This window comes from Acanthopagrus latus, chromosome 15 (genome assembly GCF_904848185.1).
Source record: "Acanthopagrus latus isolate v.2019 chromosome 15, fAcaLat1.1, whole genome shotgun sequence".
Classification (NCBI taxonomy): domain Eukaryota; kingdom Metazoa; phylum Chordata; class Actinopteri; order Spariformes; family Sparidae; genus Acanthopagrus; species Acanthopagrus latus.
In genome coordinates this window covers 3,461,422-3,488,496 of record NC_051053.1, presented here as the reverse complement: position 1 = coordinate 3,488,496, position 27,075 = coordinate 3,461,422, and the positions used below count along the sequence as shown (strand labels likewise).

General features: G+C 38.3%; 1 protein-coding gene across 1 annotated transcript in view; it reads left to right on the top strand.

Annotated features, from left to right (window-relative positions):
- The first annotated feature begins 1,634 nt into the window (after window positions 1-1,634).
- Window positions 1,635-27,075, top strand: part of fbxw4 (F-box and WD repeat domain containing 4) — a 52,115-nt gene continuing 26,674 nt past the window's right edge. The window contains exons 1-5 of the mRNA XM_037123678.1: window positions 1,635-2,019; window positions 6,273-6,368; window positions 7,114-7,299; window positions 7,587-7,719; window positions 7,978-8,063. Of these exons, the coding sequence (XP_036979573.1) occupies window positions 1,835-2,019; window positions 6,273-6,368; window positions 7,114-7,299; window positions 7,587-7,719; window positions 7,978-8,063 (686 nt within the window). The 5' untranslated portion in view covers window positions 1,635-1,834. The remainder of the gene's footprint in view (window positions 2,020-6,272; window positions 6,369-7,113; window positions 7,300-7,586; window positions 7,720-7,977; window positions 8,064-27,075) is intronic.

The following is a 27,075-nucleotide window of genomic DNA, read 5'->3' as shown; positions in this document are numbered from 1 at the left end:
GAAGGGAAACCCTGCCCAGCCTCTCACCTTTGCAAGCACAGAAACCAAAACACCCAAAACACAAATCCAAGCATGACTGACTGTGACATCATGACTCTTTATACTCTTCAAATGCACATTCAAATATATTTATCCAGCAATTCAGTTTCATTATTCATATATTCATAGCCATTTCCAAAGTTTTTACAGCCAGCAATGCACAGTTGGTCACATCTTTTTAACAGCCAGCATTTTTCAACTGCAAGGTCTTCACACCTTGTCTTCTCTAGTTCGAGTATGATTTACTGTTGTAGTCCACCGCATGTGGTGAAGACTAGCAACAGCCACATCAACCGTGCAGTCTTCAGACATACACTACTAACAAAAGTTGATGGAAAATTTTCACTGGTTTGAAGCTAACCAAGACATCCAAGCCAATGTCCTTGCAGTTCAGCTCCCGGATACTCCTAAGAAACCTCCAACAAAAAAGTGTGACAGTGGAGAAAATGCTGAAATCCTGGAAGCAAAATTTCTACCATAAAAAAACACAACACAGTCCACTTCAAAACAGATGGAGAAACTATCCTCGACAGTCCAGCAGCTTACTCTAGATATCTCTAGAAACTGTGAAAAATGTAATAAATAAATCAGCAGCAAACAGGACTCTGAAGGCAGATATCTGAATGTCGTCAGTAGCAGGATCATTGATATCTGGAGGTCAACATCGTCCATCGCATCAGGCAACGCAACAAGATGGTTCAAACAGATCAACTGTCATCCTGTTTGCCATGACACGACATTGTGATATTGTCTGGAAAGAGAATAAAGGCTCAAAGTTTTTCTGGACATCTTAGGATCACCGAAGCTCTGTCTCTAGAGGAGAAAGCTGCAAGAGAGATGCTTTTGCCCATGGTGAAGAAAGCAAGATAAGAGGGGAAGAAGGCTTCCTTCTGTGGCCCATTTGTCATCATAAATGGGGAAAAAGATTGATGTTAAGAGGTAACTTAAGCTCTCTTGGTTATAACTCAGCTGAGTAAGGCTATACTTGCTGTAAACTGGTCTCTCAAAACAAAAAAGGTTGTTTTTAAAAGTGAAGCTTTAATAAGAATGTATCCGTCTCCACCCTGCTGTCACTTGTCACCACCAACGAACCATCACGTTACATTATTATTATTATTATTATTATTATTATTATTATTATTATTATTATTATTATTATCAGCTTGTGAGAGCCATTCAGGGTCTGTGTGCAGTGTGTCATAAAGTGTTGATAATATATATATATATATATATATATATATATATATATATATATATATATATATATATATATATATATATACGTATATATATACATATATATATACATATATATATATATATATATATATATATATATATATATATATATATATATATATATATATCATAAAGCCATATGAGTTCACACAACAGCACAAAAACTCAACATTCGTCACGTTCAGTGTCCTTGTTCTAAATAAACATAAGAAATGTATATGTTTTTCTCTCTTTCGTTCTTTTCTTTTTTCATTGACACTAACAGGGCTCTACTGAATGTCACAAAACTTGACGTGAAAACCACTTGCACCGAAACCTAACACCATACGTCATCACGTCAAAGCACGCTACGTGCGTGCCATCGTCATCCGCTGTCACGTCTTTCCTATGATGGCTTCCGGTTTGCAGTGGTCTGCTCCTCTCTGAAACATGGAATATTGTTTACTTCCTCCAACAACCGCCTTTACAACGTTTTTGTACCGGCCAACACACCGCTGAGAACCCGACATAGAGTGCACGAGAAGGAGCGAACAGCAGTGCTGTCAGAGCGCTCACCATGTTGTTTTCCCAGCTGCCAGAGGACGTTCTCTATCAAATCTTGTCTTACCTGGATTACAGATCTCTCAGTCGCCTCTCTCAAGTTTGTAAAACTATCTACCACTTTGTAAACCGGGACGCTGTGTGGAGGAAGATTGCCAAAGACTTTTTGAACACTGGAATTACTCGGAATGGGACGGACATGTAAGATAACAGTCACACACTGATGGGAAACCAGTGTACTATTAGTTTTGCGTTAGCGTTAGATTGACCCCATACACTTTGGGGTATTAGGAGCTAGTTAGTTTACGTCCCTGTGTATAGCCACAGGGTATCAGGGGAGAACAGCCTACAGCTGTGCTGCCTTCACTTGGACTACAACTATTAACGTTACCTCCCTGAATATTGACCAAGGCAGTTTGAAAGTGTTGTGGCTTGTGACATCAGGACCATCACAGAACTTAAGCCTTATTTTATAAGAACCAGTGAATATGTCTCTTTTTAATTTGAAAATGAATACGCTGACCATATAGACCAGAGTTTACCATTGTAAATGGAGTGACTTTGAATAGGTCTATAAAATAGAGTATTGTTTGAACATTAAGTTCTTTTAGCTCCTAAAATGACATTTCATATATTTTTTCTGGGAACATATTAGTGATACCATTTGACTGCCTCAGTTCCCAAGGGCATTCTTTTATCTACAGTGGTGTCAAAATCCAGTCACAACTTCTCACCGTATCATCCACCATACTGTTAGTGGTGCAAACTAACACAAGTGGTGGCTCTTTTAGTGTCTGAACAAGATATGTAGTTGATATTTATCTTTTTGTGGTACACATGTCCACATCTCATCCAGCAAAGTGCTGTAGTTGCCACAGTGTTCTTCTCCCATCTTCTACTTTACTGTGGTTTTGCACTGGCACACACAAAAAACAAAAAAAAATTAAATGCAGAATAACACTGCAATCTCAATGCTGATGACCTCTTCATCTGCACCTCGAGCAATGTGCTGATTGCCCCAAATAGTCCTATGTGTGTGTGACAGTTTTGTAGCACAGTTTATTAACTAATCAGTTAAAGACCAATTCTTGTTTATCATAACTTAAATCTAACATAGGTGGATTTGTCGATCATATTCACCAGGACATCAGGGCCCGTATTCACAAAGAATCTTAAGGCTAAAAGTAATCGGAATCAGAGATGGCTTATATGAAAGGCAAAGGCCTCTAGATTATACTTATTATGCCGAAATAAAGTTGCGTATCATTCAGAGTTTTATCATTTAATTGGGACAGTAAGGTCAGATTTTGCTTGGACAAAAGTCTTGTCATGTCTTTACACGATTCAACCAATCACAGATTAGAGCCCCACCTGTGACAAATACTGTAATTAACACATTCCCAGGTGTGTATACAAAAACCCCAGCACACCAGACCTTCATGCAAAGTGCAACCTGACCTCTGACAACATGCCAAAGATTCAACCACAGACCAAAGTGCTGATCATCAAGAGCCTGAAGACCAGGTTTGCTGCTGAGGTTGCAGACATCTTCAGTGTATCCAAACGTCAAGTGGAGAGGATAAAAAAATGATTTGAAGAAAATGATGATGTTCATGACAAGCCCAGGTCAGGCAGACCCGGTAAGACAACTGTGCGAGAGGACAGTTTGTTGCTTCGGTAGTCCAGGGCCAGCCCTTTTTCCCCCTTATTTGAGTCATTGCCAAGACGTATGGATGCAGTCCTCCATGCTCATGGGAGTCATACACGATATTAATTCTTTTTCCAAAGGCACCATGACTTTATGTTCTGATGTTATAGTAGCATGTTTGCGTATTCAAAATAAAGTATCATTTCTACCATACATTATTTTTGTATGTGACAAGATTTTTGTCCAAGCAAAATTTGACCTTACTGTCCTAATTAAATGATACAACTCAATGAATGATACACAACTTTATTTTGGTATAATAAGCATAATCTAGAGGCCTTTGCCTTTTATATAAGCCATTTCTGATTCCAATTGATCAACTACAAGTCTAGTTATTATTGGTTTTTCCTACAACTAGGATAAGCGACAAGACTTTTGTCAGGGACTGTAGTCTAGAGGACTCCTAACTCGCTAAAACCTTGTCACAGCCGAATGTTTTGGAGATGCTAAATGACAGGGAATTATTAAAACGATGTCAGATTGACTGCGAAGGGATTGAAGTTGTGGTTGAGTTGGTGAGGGACACCATAACTTCCCCAGCCAACCAAAACTATCCGGTATTTGGCTACGGAGAAAATGCAGCTCTTCGCACGGGACTAGTATTACCTTGGGACCTCAAGTGATCCCACCTTGTCTATGTTTCATGCGGTGCATTTGCACAGGATAAGCGAAGTCTGTGTTTTAACCCAAATTTACTGACATTATCCCTCGGGTCGATCACATCGGAGCCCTTGCTGAAGCAGCACAATGGTTAGATATGGATATTTTTAATATGATAACTGGTGAGCCTGTTGAAAGATGGATAAATGTTCCTTACTGCATGCTGCCATGCATGTAATCCATCTAATCATCTTTCAAGATTTCGCTCTTCTGATGAGCCACCTGAATTTGCACCCAAAATGCTGTCCAAACTTTAATTTATAATTCCCAATGCAGCCTCCATAAATCTCAACTGGGAGAAAGGCAGAAAAAAGGTGTGGAAAACACAAAAAACCTGAAGAAAAACAAAAAATGACCCCAAATCACAGAGATGCCGATTTGCACGGGACTAATATGACCCCTGTGTTTTGCGAAATATGGTAGGTAATTTGTGGTCAAAGTTTTACTTTACAAATTACGGACATGGCAGACTGGCACGGTATTAAGATCACAGACGACCTCCACAATTATTACAAATTACTGGAGGTCCCCAGGTAATACTAGTCCCGTGCGAATGGGGCTTTTGTCAATCAGAAAAAGTTGCATTCCATCAATACACAAATTGTCTTTGATGATTGCATGTTACAGTATACTGGACATTGTTGCGAAATGGCCCGGATCAAGACACGATTCCCGAATTTTAATGGAGAGTTGTTTGACGCAGCTTTTCGAGCAAATGCCGCTTTTATTTGCAATTCACGTTTTTCATCACAAACTTCTAATTTGTAATTTTTGTCCGACGCGTTATTTTTTGAGGGGGGGGGGGTGCACTTAATTATCCTCATAAATACATTTCTTTATCCAGTATCTTTTCATAGACTTTGTCATGGGCTTGTAGGCAACTTCCTTATTTTCACTTCATGCATTGCGTAGCCTAAATGACTTTTCAGTGGGCTGCCCTGTCACTCAACAACCAGTCACCGTTGTCACCTCTTCTAAGTGTGTCCATATAAAATGACATCATCCATAGCAACAGAGAGTTACCTCTAGTCTAGGAGTTCAATGTTTTCATAACTAAAAGTTGGTCTCAGCGGCTTTGTGAAGTACTTTTAAGAAATTACTCCTACATGATAACTTTTAGTCCGATTTAGGAGTACTCCTAACGTTAAGATAACAGTCTTTGTGAATACAGGCCCAGAGTCTCAGGAGATGAGAAACATAAGAAGCAATCCGACAATCAACCTCGAAGTTTAATCAAACTGATTTCGATATAGTAAGTGAAGGAGAGATGTACAATTATTATCCAAACTGTCCAATCTAATTTTTGATGAATGTTGGAAACATGGCTTGTTTGTCCTCCAAATAAAGAAGTTTGGATCATTTGGATAAATTGTTGTCTTTTTTCTTATTTATCTGATCATCTGATTTGTCTTCTGAGAAGACAAATCAATAGAGCAGGAACAAAAATACTTGAGTTAGATGGTTGAAACCAAGCTGTGTTTCATTTTCCTGTAAGTAACCATGTTTTGCATATAGGCTTCATTAATCTCAGATTTGAAAAGGTTGATTTTACAAGAGCCACTGACTACAGGTCTAAAAATGACTATGCATTTTTGGGTCTCCATCATTTTGTAAAAATAGATGCTAGTACTAGTCTCAGAATTTGGTGATATATCTGTTAAATAATCCATGTTTGTTCAAATACCAATAGCAGTATTGGTAATACTGTCTAAAATGTCAGATCCGGTATCAGCAATTACACAAGTCTATGCACTGTTCTGATACCACATCATTTATTTCTTAGGAACTGAATGCTGTTACATTATAGTGTTTTTACTTCACAAGTACCCAATATCCAGAAATGGCAAGCAACTTGTGTATCTCCATGCACATCCATAATATAACAACCATCCAGGCTTAGTAGCATTCAGTCATTAAAAATAATAAACAGTTTATCCCCTATCATTGAACCATTATAACTTTGACATGACGCCTGTCATGAACATGAAGTCTTTATGAAAGTGTATGACTGTTATAACAGATATTAAGCCTTCAATACCCACAGTGACCACAGTATAGTAATGTTAAACTGTCACTGTCACTGCAGATATCATCATATCCCACTGAAGGAGAGAGTCAAGATAGCTCAGAACTGGTGTGATGGGGTCTGCAACAGGGCTGTTCCTCTCAAATGGAAAATAAAGTGAGTGAGTCATTTACCTATACAGTGTTTAAAGGCTGAAACACTATGACCTTTTGTTTTTACTGTATACCAATGGCAACTGCCGTCTCCTGGTTAAAATCATATCTCACAAACAGACAACAGTTCATCCATATAGACAACTGCACCTCCTCCATCGCCCCCTCTGTCCCAAGGCACCCCCCAGTGTTTGGTGCTTGGTCCTTTTTATCCTATACATGCTTCCCCTTGGCAACATCCTACGCCGCCATGGCCATATCTTTTTAAATTATTTTTAATGTATAATTTGTCTCTTTTTATTTTTTTAATGTGTTGTTTCTATATTTCTGCTTTTTAACCTGTGAAGTGTCTTTGTGTACCCTGAAAAGCGCTATATAGAATTATTATTATTATTATTATTATTATTATTATTATTATTATTATTAAGACAGCAGGCAGTATAAGACACAAGAAATGGAATATGTTTAAAATTGGAGCATTTTTTTGTTTGTTTTGTTTTTTTTGCGTAAAGCTAGGCCAGTGATTTCCTGACACTTACTCTTTACAGCTAACTACCTACTTCACATGCAGACATGAGATTGATATCAATATTATTATCCTTCTCCATGAAAACGTATATCCCAAAATGTTGAAATATTTCTTGAAACATAATGTTTTCTTCATTATGGTGACATTTCTTTCACTTTACCTTTACTGATCATTTTTTACTCGCTTACATTTTTCTCCAATCACGTTATCTTCTCTTCAGACTTTTGCCATGGGTACAACTGGATAGAGACATGCTGTTTTTGTCCCAGGCTGCTGTCATTGGAGGGTACAGTCTTTGCCAAGACTCCGGGAGGCTCCATCGCAACCCATTTGAAATCTACTCTGGCCACAAGGGTGATGTCTGTCGCTTTGTTCTGACCGACACTCATTTGATCAGTGGTGGAAGGTAGCTCCTGCTCTTTATTTTTATTGTAACCTTACTTGGCATTGACACCATGTATTAGTCATTATATAATAATCAGAGGTACTACATAAACATAAGTCCTTGGAGAAGTAAGATTAGCTTTGGTGGGGGAAGAAGTACAAGAACAGGGCAGAAGAGAAATGTTTCAACATGCATACAGGAGAATGATAGTATACAGAGCCTTTTCTTGATAAAGTATTTTGTTTCCATATTTTGTTTAGCTAAGATATCAGGCTAGTCCTAAAATAAGGGCCCTTTGTCTGTGTCAGTGATGGCAAGATCCTAGTTCACCACAGAAGAAGAGGCGTGATGCTGGAGTTATCAGGTCACAACCAGGAAGTCAACTGCCTGGACTCTAAAAATGGACTCATCATCAGTGGATCCAGAGACCGAACAACCCGGGTCAGAACACCTGTACAATTCAGACTGAATAATGTTATGCTCACAACTGGGGTGTTTAGAGTCCACAATTTTTCACCAAGTATAATAGTGAACCTCGTTGCTTTTTCAGAACAAGAAAATGTTACATTTCAATTCAGATTCAATTCATGTCACTTCATTGATGTTTTAGCAGAATGTCATATATCATTTCCATGTCATAGAGAGTCTGTTAATGACTACATTAACAAACATGCTAACTGGGGGCTTTTGTTTTTCTAGATCTGGACTTTAACCTCAAGCAGCCCTAGAGACACAATTGCCATGCAAGACAGAGTGTGGTCTGTTGCTATTAGCCCAACACTGAGGTAAGTATTTACTCACCTTTTTTAGTCACCCACAAGATTTGATATTTAAATGAGAACTTTCAACAACAGTGTTGATGGGTTTTGCAAATAAACAATGGTGAACCATTCTCCATATTATCTGCACACAGAACCTCCCACTCTTTCACTGACATGTGTCATCTGGAGTATTTTAGGGCTGTTGTGTCAACTACAGACTGTAGTTGGTAGACTTGGTAATATATTAACTGGAAATAGCCATATTGTTTCTATAGTGTGAAAACAGAGACTGCAAAACTTAGATCAAACTGTAAAACAGTACAGTAATGATCAAATGTGAGTCACAATCCAGTTAATTTGCCTTATAATGTCTCCTTAGTTACTATTTAGTTGTAATACTACATTGTTGTATAATATTATGATATTGTTACTATGCACACTCGCAGTACATCACCAGTATATTTCAGGGCTGATAACGATAGTGGTTATTAGTAATCAAGGAGATCGATGACTGATATTTGGAGCCAGTATGAATTTATAGCAAAATTAAATTGTGTCCAATTGTTCTGGACAGTACAAATGTTTGATAAACTATAGTTTTATGCTTTGACAAGCGCTGCCTAAATAGAACTGAAAAAATACTTTGCTATGACAGGCAACCATGCACAACTGTATGTTTTTTAATCTCCATTGATCAACTTTCAATTGTTATAGAAATATATAATTCAAATAATCACATTGAAAAATAATATATTTCAAGCTTATACATATGCATGAAACAAACAGCACCTGTTGAACTGTTCTATGAGTTAAAATTGTTATTTTTCAGTGTTATCTTATAGAATTAGTTCACATAATCATGATCATAAACTAACTTAACAAATTTCTGCTTCAAGTGCTGTTCTGCATGTAGTTTGTAGGTATGTTGCCATATCTAGCTGTCAAAGATGGGTAGTGGACAGTGGATAGTCTATTCATACTCATAAACTAACTTGGAAAAATTACAACTTTTACTGCAGTTCTGTATTTGGTTTGTCCGTGTAGTTTTGCTACACCTTGCTGTCCAAAATTGCTGACATATTTGTGCATATACCACTTGTATTTGGCAGCCAATCACATCTGGTGGTAACACCCATCAGCAGAAGTGTTTGTTGGTCTGGGACAGCGCATTGCATTTTGGATGTTGGATGGATGGTTTTTACCCTTTGAACAAAGGGGAATACCATACCTTTTCTCTGTTTCCTCTAAACCTCCTCTAAAACATTGCAGACTTGCGTTTTGGTGTTTTGTGGTTGATTTTGACCATCTAAACTAATTTAATCTCAGTAGCAGGTGCATTTTTTTCCTGATCATGGCAGTTACACAACTTTGCCATGTACTTTGTATGTACAAACAATTGTTTGCACAATTGATCTTGGGAACTACTTAATGATAGCTTATTAAAAGTGACTTTCTCGACTTGTTCAAATCAATAATGCACTCTTTCAGATCAATGCTGAGCTCTTTAGACTTTCCAATTGTAGTATTTTTGGCTGAGTCTAGTTGGTGTATCAAACAAGTCCTGTTAAAATGGGTCCAGGCATTTGATTCACACAACTGTGTTATTGTTAAAGTGAAACTCTTGCCAAAATGCAACTTAGGCTCTTTTTGAGAATATATATGCAGGGTTCTCCCCAGATGGTGGAACAACGGCGCTGCGCCACTATACTGCTAGCACCACTATACTCATTGTCAATGTTAGCTGCTTTATAGCTGGTGTTTGTGGGTTGCCGTGGTCTATTTTTAAAACACTAAGAAGGCTTGACACTACATGAAACTTTGCTTGTAGTATCACCAGGGTCTCCACACATGAACACGAGCATTGAGAACATTGTTTGTGTACACAGAGTTTACTAAAAAGAAAGTTGTTTTTTTTTTGTTTTTTTTTTTACAACTCACCTTAGTAGTAGCCTGTTCCGCTCCCAGCCGTCATGGCAGCCAAGATGTATCAATCTCAGACTGCGACGTAACCTGGAGGACACTTAAGGTGGAATGGTACTGTCTTCTGGCAACAATGCAACACGAGCAGAGGAAACATTTGCTAATGTGAGTTGTCCAAAAACTTTCTTTTTAGTAAACTCTCTGTACACAAACAATGATTTCAATGCACATGTTCATGCGTAGAGACCCTGGTGATACTACTAGCAAAGTTTCATGCTGTGCCAAGCCTTCTTAGTGTTTTGAAAATAGCCATTTTGATGCTATCGTAAAAGTGCCCCCACTGAGAAAGTAAGCTTGACCCGAAAACAAAAATACGGTAAATCTTAAAAGTGCCTCTTTCGTTGTAATTATGCTTTTACACAAAGGTTTGATTCACATACATTAAAAAAAAAGCCTAAGTTAGTTTTTGGCGAGAGTTTTACTTTAACAAAGTAACTGTTGTATGTATATTTTTCAACCAACAGATTTTATCACATTTTCAAAAGATCTATAATGAATTCATCATTGAACCAAACTTAATGAATGCTTTTTGTGATAAAGTAGGATCCATTCCACACTTTCCATCACAGAAAACATGAGAGTTGTAGAAATCATTGGAACTCAAGACTGGCATGATGTACAGTTCATGTTCTTCACAAGTGTATATAAACTCTTGACCAATATTCTCAAGTAGGTTTGAGACTGTCTGCTTGACTAAACTTGCACTTGCAAATCCAACACAATGGATTTTTTGGTAAAAGAGTATGAATTATTAGAATAGTAACTTTGCACTTCTTTGAAATCGGTTGGAGTGTGTGTGGCATGACACTGCACTACTAGAGTACTGCTGTAGAGAGAGCAGAAACACATTTCTTGTAGTGGTGATTTAGAGGTGCCTTTGATTTCTCAGCCATGTTTACAACAAGGTGCTTAATAGCACACAGTTACACACACTCACTCACAGCATTGCTGACATGCAGAGGTGCAGAGCATTGTAACACTATCCGGACTATATCACCTGCTACTCCAGCAGAGAGACAACATCACAGGTTCGGGGATTCCCATCTCTTTGAATAATGGCCTGCTCTGTATACAGCTTGAGGATTGAGTACAGTCATTAATGCTCCTGTGGTTTCAGCATAGCAGGACACTGACTTAGTTTTATACATGTATTTTTACCAGTTTAGCAGCAGGGGTACTGTTGACTAAAGTACATGACAAGACAAAACACAGATATTTCAAAATAATTCATGTTCAAGAAAAAGAAGAAAGCATATATTATTAATCCCTTCAGGAAAATGTTTTTATTCTATTGTTGTTTAACATACACAGGCACAAAATACACACATGCATAAACATGATCTAAACACATGCATCAATGTATATAGAGATTTTTTTTTTTTTAACTCCTTGCTATACTAAGGACTTCCAACATTGGCATCGAATGTTAATTGTGTGAGACAAAGTTGTCCAATATGAAAGGAATTGCTACTGCTCTGTGCTGGTTTGGAACAGGTCAACATTACTACTAATGCACACTCATACAAAAGATTTTAAAGACTTTTCCCAGCATCTATTCCAGAGTGCCAGAAATTTTAATTGCTTGACTCTAAATCAGATTTTAATCCATGAAAACCTTTCTTAGTCCAGTCATAGCCCACAAGTCCTGTAAATAAATGGAGAGCAAATTCCCAGATCTTTAAAACTTGACTGGATACACAAGAAAATAAGAAATCCAGTATACCAGCATGTGCTTGGGGGCTTGTCTGTCTGATCCAACCCTCTCCAGCATCTCTGAGATCTAAGAGAAACAGAAAGATTATCTACATCATTAATTCTCCAATTTGCTGGCTGAAATAGCAAATCATGCCTCAGTCCGCTGCGCTTTTATAATGGAAACCCATCTCCCTATTTCTCACTGACCAACGGCCTGGTTAATTAAAACTCCTCTGGAAACCAGGTGTCAACTCACTGATAAACCTATTAAACACATTTCTGCGCCACACACCAAGTAACTAAACCTCCAGCTGGTTCATGAATGGTAAAATAGACCATTTCAACTCAGTTGTTGAAGCTTAGGCCAAGCTTAAAATCACGAAAGATATAAAAGAATAAACCATAAAAAATCAATTGAGAAAATACAGAATAGGCAGATGTGAAATCTCTGACCAATTCTGCAACTGATAATTAAGTCTGGATTAAAACAGTGCAGTTTTATAATGTAATGTTATTTTAGACTTGTTTTTAGATAATCATCCACTGAATATAGATATAGTTTTGATTCTTACCTTGCACTCAAATATAGTTGGTTCTAGTATGCCTGAATGGTTTCCAGTCAGGAGGCTGATTCTCTTCTCAGGTGTATGACCCAAATAGTTGTAATAATTCATTTTTTTAACAAAGTGGCATTTATTTGTGCTGTGTGCCACTTAGACTTTTTTAAAATGTTTAAAGGTTAGTTCTGAGTTAATGAGGTGAATAGTGGCTGCCTCCATAGCTTGCCTTCAATCACAGAACAGAAGAAAGAGGGGGAGAGCAGCTTGTGTTTCACACTCAAAACATCCCTGTGATCACTTACAGAGAATAATGTCTTTTTTATTATTTTTTTATTTTTATTTTTTATGCTTACACTCATACCAAATGCATCCTGTTCTATTTAAGTTTAACCAAGCATCTGCAAGTTCTACACCACAAATCCTTTATTAGGTAAAAACAATAAACAAATTGAGTTGTCATACAACGTAATAGACTGCCCATTATTAAGTATGTTAGTATTAGGTTCATGAAAAACCAGACAAGGTACCTTTTAAGATATTATTTTTAATCGTAATTGGTTACCCTGCAAGAAACATTGACGTTCTTCTCTTTGGCTTCAGACATGCCTGTCTGTCCCCTGGACTTTGTGGATTGTGGGTCATATTATAGAAGATGACTGGATTTGTCAATGAAGATAAAATCAATTGGTGCACATTTGCTCAACAGTTTCTCTCTGGTTCACCGTCATACTGACCAAAAGTTGAAATAAATGTTCGAGAAAGTGCTCAGACCTATTCAGTCACACGGCCATGGCTCTATAAAAATCTAGCAGATTACAACGCTGTCTCGTATCTCTCCTACTCTGTCCGTGTCATTAGCTGCAGGTCTGTGTGTCCGTTTGACCAAGAGCAGTGCTGAGCAAAGGGTAAACAGGATCAAGCTTTCGCTTCAGCTGAATTCACACAAAATCCACCACTGTGGCACCCTGTCTGGAGGATGCATTTGTTTGTAATTTTGATCGCAACCACTGTGAAACAAAAGTAGAAAAAAACCTTTAGTTTCTCTCATTCACTGCTTTGTACCCAGTAACACAGCTCCCTCTCTTCGTTAAGTAATCTTTAATAACACGTGCTGAAAAACAGGATAATTCCAAGAAACAAGAGTGACCGGTACAAACCAGAAAAAAAACAAGAGGAATAAGGAACCAGGAGCCAGACACACACGTTGGGAACATGGGAAGACACAGGAACACAAGAGCAAAAAACGAACAGATGTAATGACCAAGAGCGAGAGGAAGACGAGGACTTACACAAGGTGTGAAAACTAGATAGATATAGATAAATAGAACACAAGTGAGGAGCAAAAAGAGCAGGAAAAAACAGAAACAGGGAGGAAATCGAAAAGCAAAACATGAGACATGAGGACAGAAAATAAACAGAAATTCAAAAACTCCAACTATAACAGTACACCCCGGAGAACCAGGGGCAGATGTTGCCAGAGCCGCTGACTGGGGACCAGGGACTGCAATCCTAGGACTTTTAGAGGCATAGGTCAGTTTGTAGTGGGTTTGGCTGAAGGCTGAGACTTGGGTTGTTGAGTAAGTCTGTGAAAAGAGAAGGTACAGAGTTTCTTATCCAGGGTTTTGAGAACATCTTTTTGTGTGCAACCTCTTTCTGCTACTGATGGAATGCTGCCTCCAAATGCCCTTTATGCATATTAAGTCGTCAGTAAATCCAATCACTGATACACAAGCAGGCAGTAACCTAAATAAAAAGTGAGCTTTAATAACAAAAGCTAAAAATCTAAAATGGTGCAACTACAAGCAGATAATAAAACAATGGAATTCCAAGAAACAAAGCGAGACAAGTACTGCAGTTAGGAAAAAATTGGGAACCAAAAACCAGACACACTCGATGGGAAGATAGGACAGGGGGACATAGGAACAAAAGGGCAAGACAAGGACTTAAATACAGAGGGGGTGATAATTTATAGAATACAGGTGAGGACCAACAGGGTCAGGAAAAATGGACAAATGGAGGAAATGAAAAGCAAAACATGAGAACCAGATGACAAACGGAACTTCAGAATAAAACAGGAAATAACAGTTAAAAACTTAAACTATGACAAGGACTCAAATTCTCTGCGAATGTGCACATTTGAAAACTTGAAATTTAAATTGGTTTATTGAAATGAATATTCCAGTGATGTAGTCTTCTACTTCCCTAAGGTTGGGGGACTTGCAAGAGACAGGTCCTCTTTTAGTCCCTTACATGGTTGAAGCTCCAAAAACACTGGGACAGATTGGGAATATTTCCTCGTAGTGTCTTTGGTTAAGTTCCTGTCGTCATGTTTTAAACTCTGCATCCTCAGTTTGCAATGTAGGCATTACCGATGTTTTTGTTATTCCACTAGATATCATCTCAAGGTTTGTTACTGAGGACAATTGTGGCTGCAATGAAATACCAAGGCTTGCATAGGATGGCTGCCCTTGTCCACGTTCCCTGCCTTGGAAAAGATAGGGATTCCATCAGTAGCCATAATGAGTGCTCACAGTCTCTTATAAAGGCACAGTGAAATATGATGAGGCACAACAGCAGGTTGCTGAGGTAAATAGGATTAGATACATTTTTCTCACATTGTTCTGTCTTTGTTTGTGTTTTTCAGTTAGAAATAATTGAAAAACCGTGGGTCAAAGAATGAAATCTTAAATTACAAAACTATTGTTACAAATATCTTTTTTAGGTTTGGTTGAAGAACCCGACTTTATTGTAGCCCCCCCAACCAATCCTGCAATTTTGATTTGAGTCTGTTATTGAAATTGCATTGTTGGTCTTTTGTGACTTCGACTGTAGAAAGAGCAGACAAACTGAAATGGTCGTCAGTTTTTACACATTGATCTATTCCATGCTGTATAATGAACATTTCCACAGCACCAATTTTACTAATTGTTTCCAATCACTTCCACTTCATCAGTTTTTGGGTAAACATCTGCTGCTGCTTCTGGACACATCCTCAGGGATGTTCCTTGAATCATCTGATGTTTTAGGACTTTGAACGTGTTACGTCATCCTGAAAGGTGAGCCAACTGTGGGCAGCTAAGACCTAAGCTTGTGTCCAGATGGCTACCTATACATGCCCTATGGGTCTCCTCTATTGCACCACAGTCAAATTGACAGTCTATCTGCTCTATCTCTGTTGTGGTGTGTTTCTCCCTCAATGCTGTAGAAAGGTACTGTAGACTCTGGCCATGGATCACTCCTCAAGTCCCTGCATACAACTTAAAACGAGAAATACTTTGCCCCGAAGGCACCATGACTGCTTGTATCGGCTCCTAGTACTTGGACACTTCCTCTGATAGGCCTTATCCAAGCGATCTTTTCAGGGTCAATGATCTCAAGCATATTGATCTTACCTAAAGCATCTGGTACCAGTTCTGAAACGATATCTAGTGGTGGTGGTGAATCCTTGGCAAGGGTCAAGTTTCCAAGCCGGGGGTCACGGCAGCACCCAATTCTGAGGAAGGTGAGGGCCTGTTTTGAGTGGTGGAACTGCTTGCTATGGTCACAGTGGTGCTTAAATGACTCCATAATGGATCTTTTATTGTGAAGAAGTTATAGTAAATGAAACATGTTTGTAACTTAATTAGCGGAGCTACAGTGCCTTGCAAAGATATTCACCCCCCTTGAACTTTTCCACAATTTGTCACGTTTTAACCACAAATGTTAATGTATTTTATTGGGTTTTTATGTGATAGACCAACACAAAATGGTGCAGAATTGTGAAGTGGAAGGAAAATGATACATGGTTTTAATTATTTTTTACATACTTTCTGTTTCTCTTAGATCTCAGCCTGCCAGGCTGGCAGATGTAATGGTCTAAGAATCTGGAAAATATACCAGACCCACTCCTACCAGCTTTCTTTGGTGCAGCAGAATGCCATGGTGGTAGAGCCATGCTTTAAGCTAATGATGAGTTATTGTTGAGTCTTGTGCTTGTATATGAAGTTGGGAAGATGGTTAGCTAGTAGTTGACTTAGTGGTTTCCTGTAGACCTTTCTCTGATTCAAACAAGACCCAACAGGTTAAAGTATGGGCTGGGCAACCGCAGATGTGTGGTGACATGTGGTTCTTTGAGTCATGGCTGGCTTCTTGCACAATGATGTGCATGTCCAGCTCGTACTTATGTTCTGAGGACATGAGGTTTCGGTTTGAATTGTGATATTTCCCAATACCTTTTCTTCCAGATTACCCTGTGCCCCAATGGTGTTGCTAACTGCTGCTGAGTATGACAGTAGATTTTTGTGATTTTCTTGAATTATTTTTTTTACAATTGCAGTCCAGTCAAATAAGAAAAGGTGCAGTCCTTCTCAGCACAAAGACATAGGCATTTGCATGTTAAAGTTGCTTTGACGTTCCCTTATGCCAAGTAGCAAACAGCCAGCAATGGGTGTGTGAATATGAACATTAGTATTCCAGTTTTGAGGCTTACCCTGGATTTGATAGTATTCAGGATATGGTGTTTACTTGGAACATATAGAGAACTAGATATTAATATCTTAGTGTCTGATCATATCCATAGCCAGGTTTCATTTCATTCAAATTCTGGGTTAAAAGAACCAGGTAAAACATAGTGAGTGCTGTGATTTTTCTCTTACATTGACAAAGAATCTTCATCAACTTTTTCACTTCCATCAACATTCAGCTGGGGATGAATGTTGCATTTTTTAGAACTTAGTTTTTATTTTAATTTCAGCAACTTTTACAGTCATAACCACATTGCTGTTTCACATTTTGCTTAACAATGCAGCTTCAGTCAGATGAAATTAAACTAAAAAATAAAAATAAATAAATAAAAGTTAAAGAAAAGAGAGTAAATAAATAAAAATCACTTTGGTCTGTTGCATTGATTGAAATGTTTGGAATACACTCTCCCAAACTGAGGGCATGCCCAAAATATATGGGTGTGGTTACTAGTTTGTGTCACATAGTTTCTCCAGCATTTATCTTACTGTGTAGGCCCCATTTTAGACATAATTTCTGATGATTACCTTCCATCTGAATTTTCTTTACCCGCAAAGCAGAGCTACACAGGATAGAAGACAAAGATTTTGTCAATTACGATATCTTATCATACCCCTGGGTTATAGGGAACTGGTCACGATATTGATTTAGTTACTAGATGTGCTTCATTGCATATCTCTTCCCACATGTCCTGCTGTATGTCTGTATTAATTTCATTTTCCCCTCTATCTTTTATCTGTAGTGTATCATTTAGATTCATACCTAAAAATATTTATTCCTGTTATCTGTTTTTATTTTGACTAAGAACTCTTCAATGGGGGTGGGTTCCAGGAATTTATACCACAACCACAATTATACCACCACTTAATTGTAAGTACCTGAAGGTGTCTGTATTAGGAAGTGTAAATTCCTCTCTTAACTTTTCAAATGATTTGAGGCTGCCACCCTTAATGCATTGATGTAGATTGGTGAAGCCATGCTGAAATTATAAATCCAATATTTGTTAGTGCAGAAATTGCTTTAGATCAGGGGTTCTCAAACTTTTTCCCCTTACAGGGGAGAACATTTTCCAAGACCCCCTTATAATCCTCATGCCAATTAAGCATATGCTTACTGACATATGTACTCCTTGATGCCATAGGAATTATTTATATTTTGAACTTTTCAACCTAAATACTTTAGACGAGTTTCATAGAGATTAACTTAAACAAATTAAATATGAATAAATAAATGTTAATACCATTTTTATACTTTTAAACACAGGGTTATTTTTATTCAGATTATGTTTTGACCTCACAGCATTTCTAATCTTCAAGATCTTAAAGCTTTCAGAAAATGAACAGTAACAAGACTGGAAAAATGGTAATGAACACAAATTTCAAGGCTAAAAATGCTTTGAGCGATTATATAAAACCAACAGTTGAAACACAACACATTCTCGAGGTAAGGAACAAATATTTACATTGTCGGGCCATTCGAGCCTTATATGGATGACATATTTTCAAATGACTATAAATACGGACATTGCAAACCTTTAGTACTGGTTGTCTCTATTGACATCAACCTGAAAAATCAACAGTTTATGGTAGCTTCTGTCCATCTATCACAAAAGAATGTAATACACTGAAAAGGGAATGTCAACATAAAGATACTGTTTATGACTACCTTTAGATCTGTGGTGCTCTTACCAGACATGTTTTTCTCTACCTGTGTAAGCTTGACTGTGTAAGACAAAGTCCTAATGAACCCAGTTAATTTTAAAATCAGTGAAAAGCTTACATAATTGGTTTAACCATAACATAATGAACTTATTGCCCCTATTGAAATTATTGGCAGAAAACTGAACAACATCATAACAGTTACAAAACTGTTCAATGTCGGGTTTTTCCTTTCTCATAAACTCTGCCAATTCTCTGCGCAACTCAAACACCCGCTGCAAAACTTTACCACGAGCGAGCCATCGCACCTCATTGTCCAACATCCATATACCGGCAAAGTTGTCCAAACAAACATGGTTACAGTGCCCATGACTGCAGTCACAGCTGTGTTCAAAACAGAGTGAAGATCTGGTTCCATGTCTTTGGAAGCGAGAGCTTGCCAGTGATGCATACAGTGAGTTGCTATAATCCTTGAATTGACAGACTTTATCCACGCAGTTACTCCACTCTTTCAGCTGGTCATCGCCGCTGCGCCATTCGTACAAATGGCCACACATTTTTCCAACTTTCACTTCAGCATCCAGAAATCTATCTCAATATCCATCCGGTCCAGGGCTCTTTTTTCAATTTAGAGATTGCCTGTTGTATTTCTCATTCCTTAAAGGATAGCTTCGGTCAATTTCAACATGCAGCTTTATCGCTCAAGCTAACCTTGACTTGCCAGTACCGAAGACGCGAACACTTTTGGTGCAACCCTTACAGGGCTCCTTGAACGGAGAGTTAGTGCTGACAGCTAAAAGCATGTGGTCAGAACTTTACACTGTGTTTTAAGCATCTTAACATGCTCCAAATCTCAACCCAAAGGTTATGCAACATCAGCAGACACCTCACAACACAGCACTGCAACAAGTTGGAAAAAACTTGAACTCAACCAACATTAGTGTCCGATCAGTCTTTTGGGACAAGGTCCCTGGCTGCAAGGTCAGAACATGCAGTGGTGCAAACAGTTTTTGAGAGTGCTCGTCTTTGCTTGACTATAAAACCAAGCAGAACAACTATCATTAGTTAGCCACTCAGGCTCCTACAGAACCTCACTGTAAGCATTACAAAAAAACAACATCTATACCGTATCATCTCAGTAACCATGATAATTGCATAACTTTATGAAGTAAATGTGTATACTCAAATAAATGAAATCGAGATATGCAAATGGGCTTATAGAGAGAAGAGAAGATATGAACATCTTATGCCCAGATGAGGTCCAGCCCTGCCTTTATTCTCTCGTCCTGACACAGAGTGTACAGAGCAGCAAATATAAATAGGCTTGTGGTCTATGAAGAAATTAGCATTAAGCCAAACTCATTTGGCATATAACAGTCAATACCTCTCAGGTGGGATAAGGGTGCATTCAGTCAGTTGAGGGATGACTGTTTCTTGCCGTATCCAAAAACTCCTTTTCTTCATTCTTGTGGGAGATGTGGAGTCTAGCGGGGAAAAGTATTCCAAAACGGACACACCATCTCCCTCGAAGCATCTTCCTGACGTCCGTGAAAGCCGCCCATGCCTTGGCGATATTGGCTGTGTGGTCCAGGAATATGGCGATTGGGTTACTGTTGTAGTGGAGCCATCCGCTACGGTCCGGAGTTTTCCTCAGGATGTCCATGGTGTCTCTCTCATTGTGTAATTTGGCGATGATTGTGTGCGCCTTGTCTCCTGGTTTTCTTTGCATCAGGCCACGATGTGAGCGCTCGACCACAATGACTTTGTCCATCTGTAAAACTCCTTGAGAAGTTTTGAAACTGCTGTGGGTGAGCTTGATCCCGGCTGCTCCGCAACTCCTGTGATCCGAATATTGCCTTTCCTCATTCTCCCCTCAAAGTCTTCACACTTTTCTTGTAAAAGTGTCTGTCTGTCACTATGTTGTATGTTGATACCATCTCATCAGACAACGTTGATAGTCTCTCTTCGACAGCTTTTACATTGGCTCTAACATGGACGATCTCCACGCAGACCACCGTTGTGTTGTCAGTAATTTCAGTTTTCACTCCCGTTATTTCCCTCTTTAGTAACTCAAAATCTTCTGCCAGGGCATTCTTCAGCTCTTCTCTTATTACAGAGGATATGTCTTCTCTTAAGGAGAGGATATCAGTTTTAACTGATGCGATATCCATGTTCATCCTCTCCGCTGGTGTATGTGAGGCCTAGACAGCGTCTCCTGAACTCTTTGCCGAGGAGGTGTTGAGCCTTGGTTGGTCGAGCCATCATATTTGTATTTTCATAGATTGAATGCCATTAACTTAGATTTTACCTACTTTGACAGTTCTTTCATTTGTTAAGGGTGGTTTTTGAGTGTTTGCTGCTCTCTCTCTTGGAGCTGTTAATGATATAAGGTAATAGGAAATTACATTTACACTATTTTTGCCATAATCCCTCAAGTTACAGAATACTTTACAATGATATGTAATGGAGGCAAAATGTTTTGCAGTGTAACAATAGACTTTATTGTCTAAAATGACATCAGTGCAGTAAACTTGCTATAACAGTTAGCTTGAGTTCTTTTACCAGTGACTGCTTGTTTCTTATATTCTGTTTAACTTTTTTTAGTATCTTTGCCTCTTTCTGCTCTTTTAACTGTTTGGTTGATCCACTGTAGTGGTCTTTTTTCTTCTTTTTTTTCCATGTTTAAAACACTCCTTTTTCCATCTTCTGGTAAAGAAGACTTTTTACAACCTAAAAGCCTGAAATGTTGTTTAAAGATAGTGGTCATCTCAGATGTCTGACTGTACTGAACTGAACTTTTGTGGCAGAAGATTCCAAAAGTTTCAGTGGTACGGTGTCAGAATGATAAGGAGCCTTCACTTTAACAGATACAGTCCAAGCCAAGGTTTACTGACAATTGTAAAGAACATGTACTGTATATCATGGCAGTCTTGAGGTCCAATGATTTCTGCTGCTGTTGTTTTTCTATGATGGAATTAATACACATACATATGTTAGTTATAAAAAACTACTCACAAAAAAACATTAATGAAGTATGTTTCAATAATGACTTTATTATGGGTCTTCTGAAAATGTGACCGAATCTGCTGGGTCAATTTTGAACAGTAATTTTAATATTGCGTAAAATGTCCCCCGGCCGTTTTCACCTGAAGTAAATTGCATCCACAAGCTTCTGGTAGTCCTCTGATAGAATTTTTAACAACTCTTCTTGCCAGTCGGTGAAGTTCAACTAAATCTGTCGGCTTCCTGAAACAGACTTGTTTCTGTGTGTCTGGGATCATTGCCCTGTTGAAACACAAAACTACGACCCAGACCCAATCTTCTAGCTGATGATTTTAGGTATAAATGTGGAGACAATCCTCCCTCCTCATTATTCTATTTATTCTCCTAAGAGCACCAGATCCACTGGCAACAAAACAGTCCCACAGGATAATACTGTCACCAACATGCTTGTAGGTAGATGTTGGATATAAAGGCGTTAAAACATATTGCTGGTCATCGTGGCCAAATAACTAAATTTCTGTTTCATCTGACCACAGAGTTTTCCTCAAGGAGGTTTTTCTTTGTCCATGTGATCAACAGCAAACGAATGTCGAACTTTAAGGTGCTGAGTCTGGAGCAAGGGCTTCTTTGGGGCCGCTATTGCCCCACCCCTCGACCTCTAGCCTCCGACCTACGAACCCCGCAACATCTCACAACAACAACAAACAATGGCGGCGGACAACATGCTTGTGCTCGTAGGGTAGCAGATATTGAGCCTATTAGGGTTACTAGGGCAAAATATTATGCTCCTCTGCCTCGGTCTCCTTGTACACGCCATTGTTGTCTTCTTCTTGTTATGTTTGGTTTCTCCTCTACTGTCTGTTTGTATACAGAGCGAAAGCTTTCTGCGCATGCTCTGTGTCTTCTTGTGCGTTTTTGGTGAATGTCAAGAGCCACCACCTGGATTGTGAACTACATCGTTTTCGGTTGTTTTCAGTGGAGCCGTGTGGACGCAAATATTCTTTAAACGATGACGAGGAAGACGGAGACAAAAAAGATTGTTTTCGCCCGTGTGGACGGGGCCTTTATTTCACGGCAGCCTCTCAGCCCATTGCGTTGCAAAAGACGCTTGACTGTGAATACTGAGAACATTCTTCCAGCAGCCTCTAATTCATTGTAGACTTTGGTGGTTTTTGGTTGACTCTTGATTATCCTGACCAATTTTGTCTCAGCAGCAGGTGATAGATTGCGTTTTCTTCCTGATCATGGCAGTGACCAAAATTGATTTTTCAAGATCAGTGTATATTTTTGACCCAGCAATTTTGGTCATATTTTCAGAAGACATTCATTATTAAAGCAAACTTCATGAATGTTTTGTGTGACAAAGTAGTATGTGTTCCACTCTTTAGACCACAACTGTCGATGAAGCTAGACGTGTTACAGACTGAGCACATGATTATACAAGTTTGTTCATATCAATGAATTAACAAATAAAGCCCTGTGAAAAAAGAAACATTGAAATCCTTCTCACAATAAGAAAGCAGGGATTTGGCTGTTAATTGGCTTTTGATGGCCACTTTTTCCAAGCACCATAAACCAGTAATGTCTACACATTGCCTTGTGCCAATTTCCAGACTAGGTGGGTATCCTGACTTGGAGCAGGGGTGGAGTTTTGTAAAGGGGGTACGCTACACTGACCACTAGTGTAGAGAAGGGGGGCTGGCAGAAGCCATTGAAGGGAGAAGCTACCCTGAAGAGAGGTGAGAACAGGGAGGGGGTTTCAAGTTGTTTTGTCTAGAATTCCTCAAGCACAACTACAAAGATGTTGCAGGGGCCAAAAAACGCTTTTGAAAGTTTCCAAAAGGAGAAATATATTGTTGGATAAACCGTCCCCAATTCCGTGCTTTCTCACCACCGCCGGGGGAGGATAACCTTTGACCTTCAGTATCAAAGTACAGGGTGACGCCACAGCAGCCACCCAGCCACCCAGCCAGCCAGAGCTATCCCTCTCCGATTGGACCCTCACCACCACCACCACCCAACCACACACACTCCAATTTCACCCCCACTGCTCTGCCCCACTCAACCGCAAGATAAAGCCTGAAATTCGCGTCTTTTTCTTTGGTCTCTCCCGAGCTGTCCCTGTGGCTCAAGAGTCAAGAATTCAATTAGTTAAAAAAAGAGAAGAAAAGAGCGAGGCTGCAACAATGCAGCAATAAGGGGGCAGAATGTGCGTTCCCACACGCTAAATACAGGGCGCTTTCCCTGGGGCCCACAGAGCCAGAGGACCCACACCGCAGGAGGCGAGAATAATCACAGCTCCCTCTGAACCCCCTCATTACACACACACTCACACATACATACACACACACACCATAGCTTCATGCAGACAGGCATTACAGGCAGACATTCTCTTGAAGAGAGACACACCTTGCAGACGCCCCACACTTATTACACACATAAACACACACTGAGAGAAACTTCTCCAACATAGACACACACACACACACACACACACACACACACACACACACACACACACACAGAGCACATAAAGCCCTCTCATTATATTCTGCTTCATACAGGTGTTCTCAGGTCTTGGTTTACAAGGGTGTATATATATATATATATATATATATATATATATATATATATATATATATATATATATATATATATATATATATATATATATATATATATATATATATATATATATATATATATATATATATATATATATATATATATATATATCTATATATATATGAACACATACATATATACATATACAACAGGTCATACAAAACTGTAAGGATAAAAAAAGGACTAAACATACTGCACAGAGGTTAAATCCCAAAAGAGGACAAATGTTATTTTTCTGTTCATTAAAGCTAGATTACTTACTTTTTGTATGATAATGTTCCCTAGTATTTCTTATTCAACACAGAATGAATACATTTCTTATTTATTCTTTCTATTCTATAAAATAAGGTTGGATGATATGGTCAAAACCATAACGCTATTACAGTTAAACAAGACATTTTAATTTGAGAAAGTGTTCAACAATTTTCATCATTTAATCATTTAAGTAGTTTATCAATTTTTAGTTTATCAATTATTGATGCTTGTTTGTACTACATTATTTATTGATTTATCATAATATAGCAGATTAAGTATCAGAATATCTGAGAGAGAATACAATCATTGTCTGCAGCCCTTGTCCCAATATTAATGACGATTAAAGCTGAAGATATTGATCACTTCCATATAGATCGATATTACTGTATGTATTGTTATGTTATGTGCCATTATGAACCTTTTTACTAACAGAACATAATGAAGAAAAAGATGCTTGGAATAATTTTTTATAACTTAAATCTCTTCCATTTGTTTAATATATATATTTAGTTTTGTATTGATCCAGGCACCGTGGAGGCCAAACAACGTGGGAGTTTTTGATGTGAACTGGTGGCAGTGTTATTCATACAGCACATTATCCTAATGAGCGTCACTCCCACCACATTTTGAGCAGGACAAAGCTCTGTGATCACTGAAGCTCTGCTTCTAGTGCTTCCCAATTTAAAACTTGTCAGTCGCGCTCCTCACTGACCCCTACTATACAAACCCTTATTACAGAGACCTCCTTTCACTGACTCAAACCAGAAATGTCACCAAATCATTCTGGATTGTAGCTTTAACTTGTTTTGGCTTAAAAGGCTGTTTTCTCATTTGCTTCAAAGGGTCTATGATTTTTCAGCCTCTTTTCTAAAGCACCCACTAATTGAACTGCTTGTTCAAAAATGTCCAAATTGTTTTTCTCTTTGCTCTGGTCTTAAAAAATAGAGATAGAAATAGAAATAGAAATAGTTTAGTGCGGTGAAGTGTATTAGTTCCTGAAAAAATCCTTAGGTGATTTATAATCATCCATCATTCAGTATATATTAATCCATCAATCAGTGAAACCATCATATAGTTAAAGAAATGGAATGCAGAATTTCTGCATTAAAATGTCCAAAAACGACTTTGTTATGTATAGTTTGTTGAGTTGTGTATACACATCGTACCTTATGTTTCCAGCCATGTTAAAACCCAGAAAAATCTGTAAATCTATTACAGATTTCAGTGTAATGGTTTCATTGGAATTCATGTGAAAATCAGAGAGGAAGGAAGTTAGCAAACAAGACCAAACATTACCAGTCTAAACTAAAACATTACCTCGTCTGTGAACATAAATGGCTATTGTGTCAGATAGATTTTCATTGGCAATGATGATATGATAATGATAATGATGATGATAAAGCCAACAACTCCCATGAGCCCACCTTTCTTCACAACATCATGAAACCACGTCTATGGTAGGGGTGTGAATCTTTGCAATCTCCAGATTCAAAATTGATTTTCAGTTCAAAACTATTCTTAGTTCAAAATTGATGAAAATTGTTTGAATGAATAGAAAAAAGCGAACTATTTTCAGTCTTTTGCTCAAGTTTATTGTGTGCTAAACCATTAATGCGTGTCCTTATTCTGCTGAAAATTGTTTTGAATGAGAGACCCCATAGCAGCAGAACATTATATGCTGCGTGTTTAATGATGTAGTTTTGACGATTTATTTTTACAGCTCTGTATCCGAGAATAAACACATATAGTTAGGCTGACCGAAAATTCACTAAAATAGTGATGAGATTGTGTTGTGCTGCTCTTCCAGTCAATCAAATATGTCAGCAACTTGTCATCTAAGCAGGAATAAAAGTGTTTTAGCTTTACAAGAACACTACGCTTCAACTTGCAGGACTATTTTCTGATATTTTTTAAGTTTTCTGTATGTTTGATGAAATGTGCGTGACAGCCAGCAGTACTGGATTGCCAGGAATCTCTCAAGACACTTGTATTTATGTTGTTGTTATACAACAACGGAAGGCTGTGATCAAAGAAAAATAAAATAATATTGAAGTTCTGGAACAGTACACAAGAATGGATGACTCAGTGATATCTGGACCGGAGACAACCCACCAAGCCTATGAACAGATCACAGCAGGCGACAAGGAGGATGAGGATGCACCAGGAGGTGAATTGCAGTCACATGAGCAGCAACTTTTTCAACAGCAAGTCATTCCTTTAGACAGTAAAAAATATAGCTCCTTGTCGCACCATACCCCAAAAAGAAAACAACAAGCCAAACATCATTCGATTTGTGAGCAGGAACCTAACTATTGAGGTGCTAAAGCTTGCAATAAGGATGAAGGGCACAGGGTATATGTAAATGAGCATCTTCCAAAGAGAAATGCTGAAATTGCACAACAAGCGAGAATCCTGATGAAGGAAAGAGTGAATGGTCCACCAGAAGAGGCTAAAGTAAAAGCCATCAGAGACATTCCAGATCAGTATAATTCAACTGATGAATATGATGGTGGAGAGGTGGAATAGTGGGAATTGTCATGCTACTTTTTTTGTTTTGTTGTGAGGTACGAGGCTAAATATTCTTTGTGAGCAATTAAGAGAATGTGTGAATATACAGATTTTAAGTCTTTTGATTTTCCAGAACGCAAACATTAGAAGTTAGAAAATTAAAGTGATCCTGACACACTTCAACCAGAATATTAACATGATTTGTGAATATTATTTTGCAAACAAGTTCAGTTCCAACATTAAGGTCTTTTT